This window comes from Larimichthys crocea, chromosome VI (genome assembly GCF_000972845.2).
Source record: "Larimichthys crocea isolate SSNF chromosome VI, L_crocea_2.0, whole genome shotgun sequence".
NCBI lineage: Eukaryota > Metazoa > Chordata > Actinopteri > Sciaenidae > Larimichthys > Larimichthys crocea.
In genome coordinates, this window is record NC_040016.1 from 24,688,855 (window position 1) to 24,709,179 (window position 20,325).

The 20,325-nt window shown below is 40.7% G+C and overlaps 1 protein-coding gene across 1 annotated transcript in view; it reads left to right on the forward strand.

The window, feature by feature from the left end:
• The first annotated feature begins 705 nt into the window (after positions 1-705).
• The window catches only part of LOC113745899 (odorant receptor 131-2-like), a 22,125-nt gene continuing 2,505 nt past the window's right edge, over positions 706-20,325 (forward strand). The window contains exons 1-2 of the mRNA XM_027279476.1: positions 706-764; positions 6,628-6,702. Coding sequence (XP_027135277.1) covers positions 706-764; positions 6,628-6,702 — 134 coding nt within the window. The remainder of the gene's footprint in view (positions 765-6,627; positions 6,703-20,325) is intronic.

Genomic DNA, 20,325 nt, shown 5'->3' on the forward strand with positions numbered 1-20,325 from the left:
ACTGAACAGCATACACAACATTGGAAGTGTATGTCATAACAAACTTATCATCTAAAACTAACAATATATACACTTAGTACTGTATGCAAAGGCATTCTGAATATTTTTGGTATTTTCTAATTACAACTGTACTTTATGAAAATCAAGTGAAGATAAAAATGTTTCTCATTAGGTACTTTGGGGCTTTAGAACGGGGAGCTGGGAATCGAACCACAGCCCAACAATTAATAGATCCACTCCTTCACCCTTGCCAAGCGTGTTTTGTAAATATATTTATTAAAAAATAAAAAAAAATGTCCCTATATTGTCATTCAGGTTTGATATTATTAAGGATCTGTTTGATATCAAACTGAAGCTGGTCATTGCTGCTGCTTTCGCAACTGAACTGTGACCTGCCCTCCACCCATGAGATGGTGCGCAGCATCGGCAATGCCGGTGGATCATCTTATCCCTTTGTGTATTAACCGGCCGTGCATCTTTGGACCAATCTGAGAATTCCTACTGCGTGTAATATCCCCACAGAGTTCCATTTCTTACTTTTAAGGATTTGCCTCATTGAAAATTATGGCGTTTCTCTCCTCTGAGCTCGTCCAATATAGACAACCTTACATGGGCTTCCTGGACTACAGGAAAGGAAGTGAAAGATCTGGGCATCCCACCCGGAGACTGCTCCTTTAACCCTGGAGTGTTGTGGCGATTCAGCGAATGGAAGAAGAAAAGAAGATCACCACACAGCTGGAGAAATGGATGGAGGAGAATTTCAGGTATGTAAAGCGAGGCAGCAGTTTATGGAAACCTTTCGGATGACTTGCACATGTCAAACCCAGAGAGGATGCTCTGGGGAAATGTCAAATTTTTCCCGAGTTCCTCCTATGAGAACTATATGAACATGATATATTTCTTGACTACAAAAACAAACTCCACACAGTTTTCAGCCCCTCGTTGGAGATTCCTGTTTTATTCCTGGTACTTTTGATTTCAATAATGTGAGGTTCAAAGATGCTTTACGTTCATTGAGAGATCATGTGTCAGAGAAATGTGACATATCTTCTTGTCGTGCACTTATCGTGCATTTTAAAATGTTTCCCTGTAGTTCAATCTCACAACATTATGTTAACCCTCATTCGCTACATTAGACACTTTTTCATCAAAAACTGTGGGGTTTATTATTCCCTGACTGTTGGTCTGTCTGCTGTTAAATAAGATTTAATTCTTTTTTTTCAACTCAACAAATAAGTAGTCGTTTCGCTTAACTTCAGCTATAAAAGAGAATCTCTACAAGCATGACGTGGAAGGCTTTGAGAAGTTCAATTTATCTTCTGACCCCAGCTTTATTTATGAAACGTTTGTGACCATTGAGTATTATTGTAAACCCAACGGCAGGACTGCTAGTTGTCTATCTCTCTTATGACCAAAAACCAACAGTCATCTTTCAAGCCTTTGGGACGGATGTGGGAGGCAACACAATGAAAGCAGAGCCTGCCGCTGCAGATTTAGCTTCACCGGAGGCTCTCTGTAGTGTTTTTTATCTTAATTGATTGACGTCTGTCCAGGATAACCTCTAAAAAATATCTATATATATATATAGATATATATCTATATCTATTACGATATCTATATTATATATATATATATATCTATATATATATATTATACTTGCAGATTTGTGGATACCCACTTGACGGAAAAACACACCAAAAGAAAATTTGAGTAATACATAACTAGTCTTTAGTTAGAGCACTTTGTCACCAGTCTTTTCTTATAATTTATACTACGTATTGTTTAAATAGTATACGTATAAGTTAAGTGTCTCTTATTCTTATTATATCGTTATGTCAAGCACTTTGGTCTGCATTTAATGTCATGTAGGCCTGTGTGGACTATTTGGGGATGCACGATTAATTATTGGTATATCATCTGTTATCAGCAGATTAGGCTTAACAGTATATATCTGTATACTCGGCCATAAGATGGACACGTTTATTATTGTGAAATTATGTGAATACAAGTACACCAGTGAGTCTTGCTGGTGTGGTGTGTTTTTTTTTGTTTAATAGTCTGAAATTGATGTTGCCATTGCAGTGATTTGTGGTATCGTCAGTGGCTGTCATGATAACTAGTATACATAATAATCTGTTACACCTTGGCAAAAGTCCCGGTTGTGTGCATCACTAAACATCTTTCATCTTTGAAGCGTTTGTGCAGTTTCTGCCTGTCTGTCAGAAAACCTTCTTCCTCCTCCCTTCTCCACTAGACAGAACATATACAGCCGTGTTTGCTTATGGCAGGCGGCGGTGCAACTCCACCCATGCTCATAGTCTTTCAATGACAAAATACCACAACACTGCGACCCACCTGTGCAGTCAGACACATGGTAAGCTTCATCACTGCTGTTCCACATGCATGCTTTCATTTCAGTTTCATTCAGTAAATAGCAAAATATATATCGTTAGCCTCAGTTTAGTTCTTGTGTCCAGGCTGGAGTCCATGTATGCCAGTTACTCAGACAAACGTCTTACAGGATGGCACATCTGCTGCACTGGAAACGGCCCCATTAAAAACCGTGGAATTACCCCGCTGTTCACATGGATCTGTCGGATAGGTGGTTCATCCCAGATCCCTCCGGAAATTCCCTTGTACGGACCTGAGAGCAACAGCTTGAAGTTCTGTGGAAGTCCCATTGTATTGAGGCCACAGGGGGACATGAAGATGTGAATGTTCAGGACTTACTCTGAACTGGTATAGAAGGGTAACAGAAAGTGCAGTTGGAATTTACAAACTGATTTGAAACCTTTGTCGAAACATTGTCGGAGAAAACGGTGTTGACAGCGTGAGCGCTGATAAATCCACAAAATGTGACTCTCTGCTGGACGTGAAGTGTAACTGTGACATAAAGATATTAAATAGACATGTAGGATGGTGTTTAAATGTAAGTTGCGAAGCAGTTTGACGGACCTTCATTGTGTTAAGCAAGAAGACTTGTTTCTCTCAACAACCTGAATTTAAATATTCAGACCTCCAATTTTCACATTTTCTCTCTTATTGGGTTTCATTTTTTAAGAGTGTAAAAAACACTGTCCGATAACTGTGTTGAAAACTAAATAAATAAATATAAAACAGCCCAGAAGCTGAATCCTAAGACTTGGTAATCCTTCTGCCTTTTCATTCTAGGCACCACAATGACCAAAACCCCGATATTCTTTCCAGAAGTTGGTGTAGAATCAAACCCTGAAGGAGAGTCGAATTTTTTTTTTTTTTTTAAAAACCTGACTTGCAATTGGCAGGTTGCCCATAAACACAACTCAAGATCAATGCTAATGTGGGCTTATGTCTGCTGGATTGTGTTAAAAAAAAGTTTTAAACGCTGTCAGCTGTAGTTTTGATGCTCTTATGATTCAACACTTGAATAATTTATTTGACTTTCAGTAATTCTGCATGGACTGCCTGAAAAATGTCCTCTGTATGCAGCAGGGCTATCAGCAGAGAGTTTTTATCTTCCAGGTCATGTCCAAATAAACTACATTCCATTAAGACCAATCCTGCTGCCAATTTTCTTTTTAGGAAATGTCTTCCACGTTTTAACTTGTAGAGAACAAAAAATTCATATTGTTTCAAAATGGTGCCACTGTGATTGTGTTTAAAGCTGAAGGAATGGATAAAAACACACATTTTAGTCAGTAGAGGTGTGTGAAAACTTCACAAATATATTATATATATATATCTATTATATATATTATATATATTATATAATATATATCTATATATTATATATATATATAGTCATCTGCTTCATCTGTCTTCACGCAGTTCACTATTAAGGTTGGATTTATGTAATGAATACATCATTTACTTTTTCCCCAGCCAAAAGTAGTGTATGGTCGGCTCACAGCAAGACAGGTACTGGGTTCGACCCAGCAGAAGCCAATCTGTACTGGGCTGGGACCTCTCTGTGTGGGGTTTGGCATGTTCTCGGGTTCTATTCAGTTGCTCGTTTCCAACCACAGTCTGCAGACACGCATGTTATGTGACCTGCCCAAAGATACACATGTCCCTGTGTCAGCTGCACCCATGAACCTGCAAAGGATTCCCAGTTATGGAATGAATGGAGTCCTGTTAAGAGAAAAAAAAACTAAAGTCCCACTAAAAGCAGTTCATGACTAAACTTGTGTGATATGAAAACAAACGAAAAGAGCCTGCAGTGGAACCAAGATTGGATGTTCATCGTGTCAGGTGGTTTGCTCACACAAAAGTACTACAAATGCAAACAATCTGTGCAAACAAAACAGTACATCGACACAGGTCTGAGTAGTCGTACAGGCACTCTTAAGTACAAGGGACTTTTATTATTTGAATGGAACTGTATGAGTTGAGAGTCTCCCCAGGCCACCAGAGGGCGCGTGACAGGCCCTGGAGTGCCTTTTAAAAGATCTGCAGAGCTTCCTTTCTCAGAAAGACCTTCTTCTGCATCAGCTGCAGCTTGTTATTACAAGGTAACTTTTCTGTTATTATCTTCTTTAAGAGCCCCACACAGATCAGACACGGAAGATCCCCCTCTGAAATGGACAACAGGTCCGCGCATACACATCATGTAGAAAATGCACACATCTAGTAATAAAAGTACGGAATCTGTATTTTGAAAGATTGTTTTTACCTTCTATTAACTGTTGTTTGTGTGTTTTGGGTGTTTCTCCGAGCGTGTGCTCTCTCAGAGGTGTGCTGTGATTCTGGATCTGATTCAACATTTAACTTGCCCAGACACGCCTGTCGAATCAAAAAGTCACTTTTCTTCCAGGTTGTGATGAAATGTGAAATAAAATCCATTTCATTTCATGGTAAAGTCACCGTCATCACATCTAAGTCTTGAAAGATTAGCAAGCTAACTGCATTGAAGAGCGGTGGATCAACACTGGAAGAGGAGTGTTTCACAGTCGTGATTCACAGTAAATGCAAGTGACTAAAGTCTCTATGTCTCACAAACCACTTCATGCCTTCAGGTCAACAGTATACAGCAGAACCTCTGAGTGCAACCAAGAAGTACAGCTGATGTGTGTTAAACAATATCAAAGGGAATTAACAGGGAAGAGGACAAATGCTACACAACAACAACCTGGTTAAAAAAAAAAGTCCTGACATGGTACGTTTTTCTCAGGGTCAGGGCGCTGTGAGGTGACATACATTGGTTGTTCTTCCAAGACAACAGCAGGTGATTTCCTTTTCAACTTGTTGGGTCTCCTGTAGATTTGCTGCCCACTTCTCACCTCTGGTTGCCTGTTTGATCTTGGTTTTTTCCTTTTCAAGGTACACACTCGTGTCCAATACTACTGAATTATTGCCCAGTCATAGTTTTTTTTTTTTTACGTTTTTTTTTTTTTTTGGCCTTTTCACTCTATATTGTATTATAGCGACAAGGAAGTGGAGATAGAGATGGGGAATGAATGCAGCAAAAGGGGCCGCAGAGGTCCAATTCGAACCCTGGGCCACACTGGCAAGGGCCAAGGGCCTTTACATGAGGCGGATTGCTCTTACCAACTGAGCTAAACCTCTGACACCCCTTTTGTCCAGTCATAGTTTAAGTCTAACTACTTGTTCTAAACACAACTTGTGCTGATTATAACACTTGTCTCTTATTTTTCAGTGTTTTATTTCACTCTTTTACTTTTATTCTGGTGTTTAGACATGGCAGCTACCCACTCTGAACTGATTCAGTCACCATACCCATGTGAACGTCTGCACTGGAAAAGTCCAAAGTCCCATGTCAAGACGACGAACGTTCTAAAGCTGTGGGTCAACAAAGGAGCTGTTGTTCTGCCAACCTTTCTGGACCTCTAGAGTCATTCCTGTACTGAGTCAGATCCAACAATCTTCATCACGTTGATTCTCTGGATGAAAGTTCAAATCTGAAAAGCCGGACAAAGCCGAGGCCGAGACTCCCGTGTGCTGAAAGAAGTCTGACTCAGCTTAAATTGGAGGAGCATGAAAACACACAGAGAAGAACAGTCTGAAGGCTTCATCAATGATCTGGAAGAGGAAATGTACAGCGGAATGATGAAATGTGATAGGTGGAAAGCTCGCAATACTGGAGATCCTTCCAGCTCTCAAAAGCCTCTAACACTCCACCCACAAACGAATGGACATAGTTCTTCACTTATCATATAAGGGGAAGATGGATGAGGTGTGGGTTCATGTTGAGTTGTCCAGCAGTGTGCAGTGATGTGTGATCTGAATCCTGATACAGCAAATAACCATCTCATCCTGTTGATGATGGGAAACAAGTCAATTCAGGTGATGAATGAAAGAAGACAGCCAAAAGAAAATTATAGATTTACTTATCTAGAAGAAGCGGAAGGACTATTTTAGAGGTTATCACACGATTGAGGTAATCACACAGACCTTCTGAGAAGATCAGATTACTGTACGTTTGATTGAAAGACAGTTCTTGGATCATCTACCACCTCTTTTTGAAGTCAAAGCCCCAGAATGTTGTGCAATTTGTGAAAAAACTGTGAAAGAACAATAGCAAACTCTACCCATATTTGGTTCATCATTCACACTTCATATACCTAATCATAACATGATAGTTGCTTGACCATGTTAACTTGCTTTGAAATCACTGTTGTATTTGTTCAGTGTGGAGGAGGAGAAGCTGAGTGGCATCAAGCATAGACGAGGAGAGGTGTGGGCTGCTCAGGAGAGCAGTGCCAGGTGAGCTGTACTTGACACTGTGCACTTTAGAAACAAGCAGCAGAAGCGCGCGCGTGAGGGTGTTATTTACTGCATTGAATTGTTGGTCTTGGAGAGAAAAGTTGAATACAGAACCAGTTCTCTGTTTGGGGGACTGTTGTTTCTGTGATGTGCAGCGAGGACCTGCTTGCTACATTCATATTTTTTTGATTTACTTTCTCAGGTTCTACTTACTGCAAATGATAATTTGCCCCTGTTCAGTTAATGTTCTTTCACCTACATAAAAATAAGCTCTAAGTGGAAAACACTTGAATTCTTGCAAACTGTAAATTTGAACAGTGTACACTTCAAATTCATCCTCAGAATATAATTTTGACTTCAAACAGTTAGCCTGCGGCTTTGGGAGTATGAAAGCAGCTCAATCTTCAAAAAACTTCAAACAATTTTAGTTTTGTACTCCATTAGTTTTCTATATTGCTGCTAAATTCATTCAAGTTGCGCATTATTTACTATGATTGGACCTGTTTCCCAGATGGTTGCAGTGGTTCCCCGCTGTTGCCTCTTACACAAGAAGGTTCCTGGGCCTTCTGTGTGTAGGTGTGAATGTAAGTTGTGGTTGTTTGGTTTCTCTCTCTCTGTCAGCCCTGTGATTTTGGGAACTGGTGACTTGTTTCAGTGTGTACCATGCCTTTTACCCAAGTTGCGTTCCTAAGCGCCCTACGTGTAGGATAAGCGGTTCCAGAAAATGGCTGGATTTGATGTGGAATGTTTTTTTAATGAAAATCACTGTTGCTGTCGATTAAATAAAACGAGTCAGTCAATAAAATCATCCTGTTCATTCTCACTGTACCTTGTACCTTGTTCTGTGAGGAGTTAATTATGAAAATATGTGAACACTTGCGAGTTGTACGGTTCCGTCTGCTACTTTTGGAGTTCAAGAAATTTCTTCTGTGACGCACAGATTCTAGTCTTAAATCTCAAAAATTCATTCACCCACATTTAAATCTTATTTAAAGATGCTAAATTCTCTGTAAAGCAGTGCTGTGACTTGGTATGTGTACAGAGCTACAAAATTACCGTATATGCCAATTTTCAGTGTACTTTATTAATGATGCCATGCTCATTATCACATCTTCAAACATTTATGCCATTGGTTGTGGAAGGGGATGTTTTCTCTTGTTATGTTCACTATTTTCAGGAATGTTTTTCTACCTGCCTGCATCAAAACTGGTGTAATCATCAGCCAATCTGGGTTGAAGGTCGCCAGGTCTTTAGCTTCTCTCTCTGATGCGTGCGTTTGTGATTTTAAAGTATCCACTCTCCTAACCACTCCCTTTCACCTGATGAAAGTTTCGCTGACGTTGGGGGGGTTGGCGGTGGGTGAACGCATCAGAGGCGCTCGAGTGTATCGTTTCACGTTCAACAGGTGGGTAAGCGTTCAAGTTCAGGTTGTTGTGGCGTTGTTGGCTGCTTACACACCACTTGGCACGATGCCATAGGACATCTCCAAAGCACAGAATGATGCCACAGTGCTTTTCCTGTTTATTATTCTGATATAAGAAAACCACATTTTATTTGTACTACCTGTGTTAACGTCTGACCTTTCTCGCGGTAATTACTACTTTGCATAAAGTCATCGTGGTCTGTGAATTAAGCTTAATGACATTTTATTCATTACAATGAACCTTGTCGTCCCCCCTTGGGGTGCACCTGTGTTCCCTGTGTAATATGTTTATCTATTTGCAGTACATACCGTTACCAGTTTACAGCACAGGTCAGCCCTTCTTAGACCATTTTTTCCACACCATTAAATGACAGTCATGAAGTTTTATTTCCTTGGCCACCATCTCCACGTTGCTTGCTTATTGGTGGGAACTGTATTCTCTGTAAATAATTTTCGAAGACTCCAGTTTAGACCCTGCTCTAAACTTCTGTTTATAACTTCGTACGATTGGCTTTCATATAAATAAAATGGCTTGAGACTTGAGTGTAAAGTTTCTTTTTTTAAACTGCCTTAGTCAATTTCCACCCCTGAGGGGCGGCAGTAGCTTCAGTCCCATTGGGGACTTGGCTTGGGATCCGGAGGGTGGCCGGTTCAGGTCCCGCATGGACTGTGTAGCTGGAGAGGTGCCAGGGTCACTCCTTGGCCACTGCCGCGGTGGCCCTTGCGCAAGGGGCACCGACCCCCCCCCCCCCCCCACCTGCTTCGCTGGGCGCTTCTCCGGGAGGCTGGCCTCACTCCACCATCTCTCCCAACTTGCATGGTCTATGCCTTGTACTGCATGTCTGTGGATCTGGGTTAAAATGCATGTACATCAATAGAGTGCTAAAAAGGAATTTCCCGTTCGTGGATTAATAACGTATCTTATATCTAAAAAAAAAAAAGGTTCAACTCAGTACGACAGCCATAAACAAACAGAGCCTCAGGTGTGTGCCAGTGTCCAATACAAGAAGTTTATAGAACACACGAGTGCAGACATGCAGGAATGAATCAAACATCCATACCAAAAAATAAAAAAATAAAACGCGGACCTGAAGAGGTCCATAATAGTCTATGTGAGTCATGAAATGATTTTTAAAACCAAATCTGTTTTATTTTCTCTTTCCATTCTGTAAATAATGTATCATTTTTAGATTTTGACAATGTTTGACTGCTTCTTTGTTAGCACCAGGGCCAAACATATTCTCATAATTATCTGACATACTTTTACTCCAGGATTTCTGTCCCAATAGTTTTCATAAATGAAACAATGAAGTTCTTATTGTTACTGTTCACCCCTGCCCCACAGTCCATTTTGGACAGATTAAAAGCTCTTAAAGCTGCTGTAAAAAAACAAACTTCTCACCAATTTATTTTGTAGGCAAAATTTTTCAAGAGGAAGGAAATCTGTAGATCTATTGAACTGGAGATCTATTTTCAAACTGGCTGGTGACCCACTGGTCTACAGTATCTGACAGACTTGCATAATATATATCGTATATATATTTAGATCATTATATCGTCTATATATATTATTATACTATATATTATCTATTATTGCAAGTCCTGCATACTTACTATATATTATAAGTAGTATGCATATTGCCCGTAACTGTAAAAAGATGAAAATATGATTATGATCATTTTAAAAACGCAGGAACAAACTAGTGAAGAAAAAGTTAAAAACATTTGGTTGATGATAATCAAACAGTTGTTTGTGTTTTATAGTCACCATAGGAAAAGGCAGGAGAGTCCAGTTCACCAGTTCTTGTTGCTTGTTGAGAAAAAGGCTGTGCCCTTTTGTGAGGAGGACTATGTGTGAGACTGCACGTATGCTTTTCACAGCTGGCAGCCACGGACCGGAGGAGCAAGAGAGAGCAGAGCGAGAGAGGGGAGAGAGAGAGAGAGTGTGTTTGTGTGTGTGTGTGTCTGGTGTGTGGGTGTTGTGTGGTCTGTGTGTGTGGGTGGTTGTGTTGTCTGTGTGTGTCTGTATGTAGGTATACATTTGTTGCAAGCTGGAGGTTATATATTAATACTGTCACATTTAAGTTTTAAAAGAAACCTTTATATCCACTATATGCGCCTGTGTGTACGTGGGTAGGTGTGTGTGTGTTGTGTGTTGGTGGTGTGTGTGTGTGTGTGTGTGTGTGTAGGGGTGTGGGGTAGGATATGTGTGTGTGCGTGTTGTGGGAGCATGGCTGTGGAGTCACGTTATTTCTGCTTACGGGACACAGCAGGGCTGTGTGATGTCAACTGGCTCCCGACCAGGTTGTCCACAGATTATTTTCCTGAGCCAGGTCCACGTCTGAATGAATCAAATTTGAATTTCCAGCATTTTTTAACTTCATCATCAGTGTGGTCATAAAATTTTTTTTTTTTTTCTTTTTTTTAAAGATTGTTCACTGTCGGACTGTACTCCTCTTTGTGTAGAGCTTCATTGTGGCCTATCTATCTATTGTAATATTATATATATCTATATATCTCTATAGATATATTTTTTTTTATATATATATCTATTATATAATATATATATATATAGATATATCTATATATATATATATATATATATATATATACATTTCATTCTTGAAGGTTTGATTGTGGTTTGAAGTTGGATAGGGTTAAGAAGCAAAAACTATGACACCACGGTCTGTGGACGTTTCTCACCATCCAGGTCATCTTTCTTCAGAAGGGTTTAAAAATCTGGGGCAACTGGCTTGTGATTCAAGAGTTCTTCCTCTCATCCAAGAAAACAGCAATTTACACATAACCTCATGTGGACTCCAAACAACACCATTGACCACCCTAGAACCTTAGGTGACCGAAGACTGGCTGTTCATGCCAGGACCTCATGTGACTCTGATGACTCAAATTGACATCGGTGAGCACTTAACGAACCAAGTGGAAAAAAAAAAAAAAAACCCAAAAAAAAAAAAAAAAAACTAACAACTATGGGACGGGTCTAGTCCTGCCAAGGTAAATACTTGGCATCTCCCCACCAGTCAGGCAGAACTGAAGACGGATGAGAGTGTTAATGCTTCACGGATTTACAATATAGTTCAGTTGCCCAGATTTAACTCTTCTTGAAGTATGACCCCACCGATCATATAATCATATTAATGTAGTCCATTATCTATCCCTAATTTGTTAGGCCTGGGTTTGTGTTAAAACAACAGATAGGTTCATGGTCTCAGTTAAGTCATGTCCTGGTTTAGGGTTTTAATTTAAGTGCAATTTACGCAGTTGACACCTGGACCTCAAAGAGGCTTGTCCCTCTTGAAGTCTGAGCTCCTGCCTCGAGGGGTTGTTTGTTGGCTCAGGGTTTTTTTTTTTTTTTTTTCACTTTATTATGCACGCCTGTAGTACATATTTAATTCTGAAGTTATAGTATGTCCGAGAGTGATGAGTTAGAGTGTGTCATTTTGTTGGCTCAGTCAAATTTTCGTGTTCACTGATCCATTATTTAATATTTTCTTAAAGCTTGTGCTTTCCCCATTTTTTTTCGCTCTTCTTCTGGATTTCCTTCCTCCGGGTGTAATCCCAAGTCATTTTAGAGCCGTCTAGAGGTGCATTGTTGAGCGCTTCGTATTTTTTCATGTGGTCAACATTTGCTCTCTAAGGTTTTTTTCTTTTTTTTTGGGCCCTCCGCCTCATGCGAGGGTGATCTTTAACGTCCTTACGACTTCAGTTACGCTTACGGACACATCACTGTTGTGCCAATCCTAAGTTAAGCTCACCTTCAAAGTAATATTGCAATTATGCAACAATTACCACTAAATGAAATATTATAATCGAAGATATCATCATTTTTGTTCTCAAAATGTTCTTTCTCACCCTTTCCTTTCTGAATCAGTTTCCATGTGAAAATACACGCGGTCTGATTACTCCCTGGGAAAACATTCCGTCCACAGGACTGAAACAAAAGATTCATGTTGGTTTTGGTCCTTAATTGGAATATGCTGACCTAAGAAACATATAGAATTAGGTCAGTCTCATACTTTAAGGAAGCTGCATACAACCAACTGAGTTCTTCCACATATTCCCTTGCCTTTCCCTCACCGCTACATTCTCTCATAGTTCCCATATATTGAGTTATGTTAATAAAGCTATTTTTTGCAGCCTGTTAATACACAAACCGTAGACAATGATTCCTTGACCTGTCTAAATTTACACCATGTTTCCCAGGTCAATCAGTGTTACAGCGCAGAGAAGATTGTGGGGCAGGCCCTAAGAACACTATTGTTTGCCAGAAAATGTGTGATTGCAGTTGTCATGTCTCGTTTTCTCTAACATGAGCTGTCCTTGTATCCCACGTTTGTTTTCTACCCACATATGCAAGTTCAAAGACATGCATCACTGGATGGTTAAATGTTGTTTTGGTACATGGCCCATTATAGCAAAACCCATTTGTTCTGGTCTGTAGACACTCAAATTAATTAAATGAAAATTTGCATGCGGAGCTCCACTGTGTTTCACGTTTTGTGTGATTTTTTGTCTGGCAAGTTGACTGGCGTACTTTGTAGGTGTGCAAGTCTTTGCATGGATCAGTATACAGTAATTGCTTTGTGTTTGCAGGACGTCTTGTTCTTGTTTCAAATCCCTGCTCCAGCTCCTCTGCTTAGGTGCCGTAACACTTCTTGTCAAGACAGTTGACTCCACAGCGATATGTCTTGTCTTCAGCAAAAACCACCTAAACAGCAGATAACTCCACCATGTGATTTCTGAGGCAGACTCAGAGTTTAACTGGGCCAAAGCGGCAAAAAGGATAACCACTAAATAAACCACACACACGATTACATATAGACATATTGTGGATGATGGGCTGTCTCCTACCTTACTCCAGGGCCCTTAGCAGGCCAGGAGGTGAAACTGGTCACCTTTCCAGCTACCAGTCCACACCTCATCCTGTAGACCAAGCTCAACCCGAACTCAAACCACCTGTGGTCCCAAGTCAAGTCGCTACAGACGAGCTGCTGCCGCCTTTATAGTTTGGCTACTACTTTTGACTTTTTTCTTTTGTTTCTATGCCGTCAAATAAGTATCAGAACTGAAGCAGCGGAAAAATATTAACTTAGCTATCTAGCTTAACCATGGACATGGTGGAAACCTGGATGTATGGGCAAAAGACTGAGGTGGTTAGAGGCGAAAGTTGGCTAAATGAAGTTGGCGGGGACTTATGGAGATGACTCAAAATCCACCAGCCCTGTTGCCGCAGAGTGATACGCAGCTGTTTCTAGTAATGTTTCAAACCCCACGGGTCTGTCGTGGTCGGTTCTGTAACGCTCCTGGCTAGGTTTGCAGTCGCGTGCAGGACGGAACAAAATGGGCTGCCGCTGCGAAGGTGACAGAGACGGTTCCGGTGGGGTTTCGGGTTAGGTTGCCACTTAGCTTGGATGGAACAAAGAGCCAATGTTGAATGTGTGTTTTGTAGATTACCTAGCTCTAGTACAGTCTAGCTCTGTGATTCAATGTTGTGTTGTGCCACAAACCAACGGCGTATATCCCGGAGACAACTCCCAGGCATTCCTGGGAGTGAATAACCATAAACACAGCCCTTCTGCAGAGCACTGTTCAGTCATAATGTTTCTCTCCTTATTAGGTTTTTAATTGATTGCTAATTTAATTGTGCTAAAACTCATGAAAAGGTCCTACATCGGAAATTAATACTTCAAATGCCCTCTTCATGCATGAAGAAAAAAAAACTCTCTTGCATTGCTAAAAATTGTTTCTATAAAGTTCGGGAGTAAATGTGCTTTTGTAATCAAAATGAGCTAATCATAAAATGAACACACAGCTTTGACCCATGTAACTCTTTAGTTTCTGGGCTTGTTTTGTGGGCCTCTTACTGGTAACCAGTGTAAGTTAAATATTTCCCCTACTGCTACAATGGAGTCAGGACTAACGAAATTTGTTCACACCAAACAGACAAAGCTTGTTTGACTGTATTACATCCCTGCATGAAAGGTAGAATTTCTCCACCAACAGTAGCACAAACTAGGACCTGAATGCCACTCAAGCCACACTTGCTTCAATGAATGGGGGACAGTGAAGTACAACAGGGCAGGGTTGAGAGAAAAAGTCGGTTGATTCAAGTTCGATCTTATTTTTAGCTGCTTTCGAGTCAACATGATTAGCTGAAGGTGGAGGTATTTTTAAACTTCAACCAAAACTCACAAGTAGTACAGAAGAACAACAGAGGTATGGTTAGTTAATAGCTATTACTTTAAAGTGCTATTACGCAAGACCCTAACTGTGGGTTTGGAGCATCTGAAATACAAACTAGAAAGGGAGCACACGCAGCCCAAAAAACCTGAAACAATCTCTGTTATCTACCTAGTTCCTTTGTTATCTTAGTGTTCACAGCCCAAACGTTGTCAGCTGACAGATAACACTGTTTGCAAAACTCTCTGTATAATCACTCTGAGACGAGTCACTGATCATTTCTTTTAAGCAACATATCAATCAGAGCTGAACTGACTGACAAGCTACAGCTCGTCATTTAGTCATCCGTCATAGTCAAAACAGTCTCATCCAGTCTGATCGTGAGAGTTAATGTAGACGCCCAATTGTTACTTGATATAACTATTGGTGCTGGTTTAACCTTTCAAAACAAATCATTCAGTTTATGAATTATGATGCTTTGATTTCATAGATTAAAATATTGAATAACCTCCCAAGGCTGCTGTGAGGTGTTATCAGCTATCCAGGTTCACTCTTTCTTGTGAAGAATCTGGATGAGAGATGAACACGTCTTCACGTCAATTTCTCAACCCTAATCATTCCAAGGTTATATAATTATCATAAAGTTAGTTTGCTTAGAATACACTATTTATATTTAGATATAAACGTTGGAACTTGGAACACAGACCTTAGGTGAACACCAGCAGGCAGATGAATGATGTATGTTATGTGGCTCCTTCCCTTTAATTTCAAATAAAGATAAATATTTGTCACGTTTTGCCAGAGCCATCTGAGAAATCTTTTAGCACAGAGACTGACTGGGTTTGTTTTTAGCCTAGTCTTGTACAGAGGACTGGAAGCCACAAAGGAAACTACTAGCCGAGCTTTGTTCCAAAATAAATATTTCCACACGTCCCTCACTTTGCACTTGGTGTGTAGACGTTGGTCCGCTCAGTTCAGGCTTACTGTAGCTGACAAAGCAATCTGCTGTTTCACTTCTCACAAGTCACTCTCAGTTGGTATCAGTTGCATTTCAGCAGTGTCAAATACATGTGCCTTTTCACCTTAACAGGTGTTTCAGTCTGAAGGATGTGGGAACTGGGTGTGTGTTGGAGATACAGTCCTATCCGGTGTTAGTTACAGAAAAGCTGGCCCGAGTCGCGTCGCGTGCTGGAGGAATGAAATGTTTATGACAGTGACCAGGTACTGAGGCGAGGACAGTATCTGGCTTCGTCTGTTATCACACTCACATAAATGTCTAGTTGTGAAATTAATATGACACAATAGTCTGGTTATCCTTTCCCTTAATATAGGATATATTTATTATAAGACTAAAAAGAATAATATAGTTCTTCCAATGAAGAAGAATTGCCTAAAAAAGCCTGACGTCATCTGGTTTTCCCCGAAGTTCAAGATTATGACCCAGGTCTTAAGCTTTGTATTCCTTCTCTTAATTATTTCTTACTCGTCTGGCCTCTGCCAAATACATTTGCGTCAGTCATTGTTTTCCAGCTGAGTGAACAGTGTTTTAGGCATTAACCCCACAGTAACTTCAAATGAGAATGTTCGCAAACTACCTAAAGACCTGGTCATCTAGTTTAAGTCCAAAATACTTGTTTTAAGCGTGGTCGAAGGACCCCAACAGCCCAGAACACTGATTAATTGGACATGAAAAGTCATCAAACTTGAACAAGTGCTATAATGTCTTAATCTAACTGCTTGCTAAAAACATATTGGCTCTAAGAACTATTAAGTGGCTAATATCTTTGTAGTTCTGTTTTTGGTTGACTACTTTGGGCACTAGAAGCTCTAAAACAAAACAGTTACCCTGCTTATCATCCAGGAAGGCACAGCATCACATTCATTGTGTTTGTGTCCCCTTGATTGAAAGGAAAAATCCCCCTATTCCCTCTCCTCTTTAGCTCCGTTTTTGGTATCACCAAGACCTGTGAATGTGGAAACAAAATTGGCTCTTGAGCTGCTAAAGCTTACCAGCTTAACCAGCTAGCTGCTGTGTGATTTTGGCATTGAGCAGGTGGAGGACATGTTGTTTATCAGAGTTTTTCCTGAAAGAGCTGCTGCCTTACAGTCATTAGGAGCAATGAGAGTGAAACCAAAAACAACCAGCTGAAAGATGCTAAAATACTCTTCAGGGCCAGCTGCAGGGTAAGGGATATTAAGGGAGTGAACCCCCTTTCCTGTTACATTGAAAAGCGCAGACACTAAACCTGGGCTAGCTTTGGTTGTAGCATCAATATCTACTGCAGACCTAGTGAAAAACTGAAGGATCATAAAGGACCTCCCAGCTGTACTAGGTGTACCTTAAATGGCCACAGGCTTGTGCTGCTTCTTTTATGTCAGTGTTCACATCTCAGATTTCTACTGAGTATACTCTGCAGCGTGGGGGGTTGCACTTCATGAATGAAGTGGAACATTTACTGCTCTACAGTTTGTGCAGATCTGCCATGCATAAACTGTTCGCTTTTTTTTCATTAGGGAACCTGAACCAGATTCCTGGCCTCCTGTGAGTTTCCCTAGAAATTTTTTTTTTCATTGCACATAACGTCATCTCTCTCCAGTCACTGACCCGCCAACATTTCGGTTAGTGGTTTTCAGCGTAGACACAATGTGATTCAGAGGTCTCAAGATGATTTCCTCTTTTTTTTTTTTTTTTAACCTCTTGGACAATGCTGGAATGAAAGGTATTTTACTGGTCTAGAAACTGGAAATGAAGTCATCAGTCGTCATTATCATGACTCTCAGACTACAGGTTTCACCTAAAGCCAGCCTAAATGTTCAATGTAAAGTCATTCACGGGTATGTGACAGTGGTATGTGTCCTGGCTGGCTGGAATAATCAGCTGAGGCAGGAACGATATGAGATCATTTATGCTGGCTGACTTTTGGTATTTGTTATTTTATATAGTGATAAAACGTTAAGAGCAAATTGAGAACAGACAGGCACGGGACGAAAATTTATACAACACAGTTTTGAGAAACCCTGAACTGTCTGGAGTGACGCTAGCATTGCCCTTCAGATAAAAAAAGACTATGGTCAAAAATTGGGATACAGAAACGAGATAAGCCGAGTTTATTCAGTTTTGGTTCTACCATAGCGAAATACCAGATCCTAATGCAGCTCAGTAGCTTCTTTCTTTACCCTACTAATTTGGAAGCTCATCCATGCTGTAAAAGGCCGTTTTAAGCCTATTGCATTGGCACAAAAGGGTGTTCTTTATAGTTGTTTTAAACGAAAACTAGTTATCGAGGAGGTTAATATGCACTTATCCACTTATCTAGTGCATCAAAACATTAATAAATTAATGGCTTGTGCAAGTATTCCTTGATTACCTATAAAAAAGGTATAGCCAGCCTCATGGGTACCTATGAGGAACGCCGGCTTAACAATTTACAAAGCAATATAGTCCTCATGACAACTGTTGACTGTGTTTGTCTTCTTGCTTGGGGGTTGCTTAGATTAGATTCAGATTCGAGCATTAAATACCCGGAGGTGAAAACAAAATGCAAGCTGGCTCCTGCTTTTCAGTCTTTATATAACGTTTAGCACCTCCGGCTTTCGATCCGTGATTAGCAAACCAACATAAGATGGGTATGGGTCCCATTAAAACAAAAACCGAGTTAGTGTTAGTGTTAACACCTTATATATTAAAAATATTTATGTTTTTATGTTATTTAAGAAGTGTTAAGTGTAGTTTTCGGGGCAATATGCTCTGCGACTCTATAAAAACACATAGTGTTATGACTTTCTGTTCAACCCAAGCCCTGAAACCTAGTTCCAGCCATTATCCCTTTTCAACCATCACCAAGTTTCCAAAGCCACTTTATTTTTCAGGCTGTATTTATGGGAAAATATACACAGTTGAAAGTGTTTCATTCAGCCTGTTTATACTGTACTGATGGCTGGTTATATTATGGTCAGAAAACTGTATAAATAAAGAGCGCTGTATAATGAATATCTATGAATTCCCCTGTCCTTCCTCATCCTGTCCTTTACTCACGAGAAATTAAACCAATAGCTTGTCGGCTGTTGGACCAAACCTCCTGTCATTTATTAACTCTGTCAGGTCCCTACGACCTTTAAACGCTCACGTTGGCTGCGGTTCAGCTTCACACCATTTATCCGTTCTTAATCCTTTCATCCCCATTAGATTTGTTAGTTTTTCATTTAATGATTGACTACTTGTGATACTGCGGTCAGAACAGTTTGATCCAGGGCACATGAACATGGGTAGGAAAGACAGTCATAACAATATATATACTGAGTTACATATTTTACATTTTTGTGAAATATTTCGGCTTTTTTTTTTTTCTTTTTCTTTTTTTGCCTTTTTCAAGCTATTATTTGGACAAAGACCGCTGAAGAAGTGACAGGAATGCTGGGGAGGAGCGATGGGGGAACTGACATTACAGCAATAGGCCACAGGTCGGAATTCAACCGGGCCCATTGCGGCAAGGACTGAGCATCCATTCTTTCTCTTTGTTTTTCTCCCTCCTTTTTTCCTCCCCCCCCCCCCCCCCCCCCCCCCCCCCCCCCCCCCCTCCCCCCCCCCCCCCTCCCCCCCCCCCCTCCCCCCCCCCCCCCCCCCCCCCCCCCCCCCCCCCCCCCCCCCCCCCCCCCCCCCCCCCCCCCCCCCCCCCCCCTCCCCCCCCCCCCCCCCCCCCCCCCCCCCCCCCCCCCCCCCTCAAGGGACGATATGAGTTCTAGGTAGCTCAGAAGAGTGAAAAAGGGAAGGCACTGGGAACAAGCGGGAGGCAGCATACTTAGTACTCCCCAGAAACGGCTTCGAAAGAGAGAGGAGAGAAGATAGTGTCACGATCCGATCGATCGATGCGTTTCGGAGGAAGAGTGTCACAGCAGAGCATGAGCAGCTAGAGATCCGAGAAGCTGAGTCGAAGTATGAAAAGCGAGGTCGTCCGCAGATCCGAAAAGTAAGAAGCCCGCGTAGAGGTAGTACGCGAGACATACAAGGGAGGAGAAGCTTACTAGTCATTAGGAGGAAGCGGAGCTAGGAGGGAGTGAGGAGAAGACAGTGAAGCCCTGACCTGAGCAGCAGAAAAATGAGAAAGAGGGGTCGTCAACGCAGACAAAAGTACGAGCACAAACCGTCACTAGCGAGAGTGAGAGAAGTGGCCGCGAGAAATGCGAGGGCAGCGAGTTTACGGCGACGATAGACGTTAATACACACCTGTGTAACTGTGAAGCAGCACTTACAGAGTGGAACAATATAAGTGATCTTTATTTGTACGTGTACATAGAGTCTGTCGATGAAGTAACATGTAATTAATATGGGCACTAAGGAATGCCAAAAGCAACATATTCAAATGTATTTTGTTGATTACAAACTGAAACGCAGAGTTGTTAAATTTTCTGACTTTTATAAGACAAAGCTTTAGTTTACGATTGAAAAAGTTTACATTGTATAAGTTTACAATGAGAGAAAATAAAAAAATCCTCACATTGGAGAAAAGGGAACCAGAACCAGTGAAAGGATTATCAAAATATTTTCTGATGCTCAGTTAATCAATTTAGAGACTCATCATTTCAGTTTTAATGCAGTCAAGGATTTGCATTTTTCTGCAATGTCACTTGATTTGTTACACGTTCATATTTTTAAGAGCAAACTTAAGATGTTAAGAACTCAATGAGTTTTACTATTAGTTTCTTCTTTTGTTTGTCTTTTATTTTCGATGTATTATTATTTTATTTCATTTTATTTTATTTGTTTTTATCTAATTCATTTTTAACCTGCCTCCAGTTTCCTCACTGCAGGACGATGAGATGGTGCTTCCTCAGTTCGTGGTGTGCTTTGTTTATTATGGGATGGAGGGTCCGGGGTGAGCGGTGGGTGTCGGGGGTTTTTTATGTGAAGTGATTTGTGTTACATGTATTCTATGAAAAGTGCTACACAAATAAAGTCTGATTAATTGATCGATTCATTTCAGATCTTCAAGGTGAACCCTCGT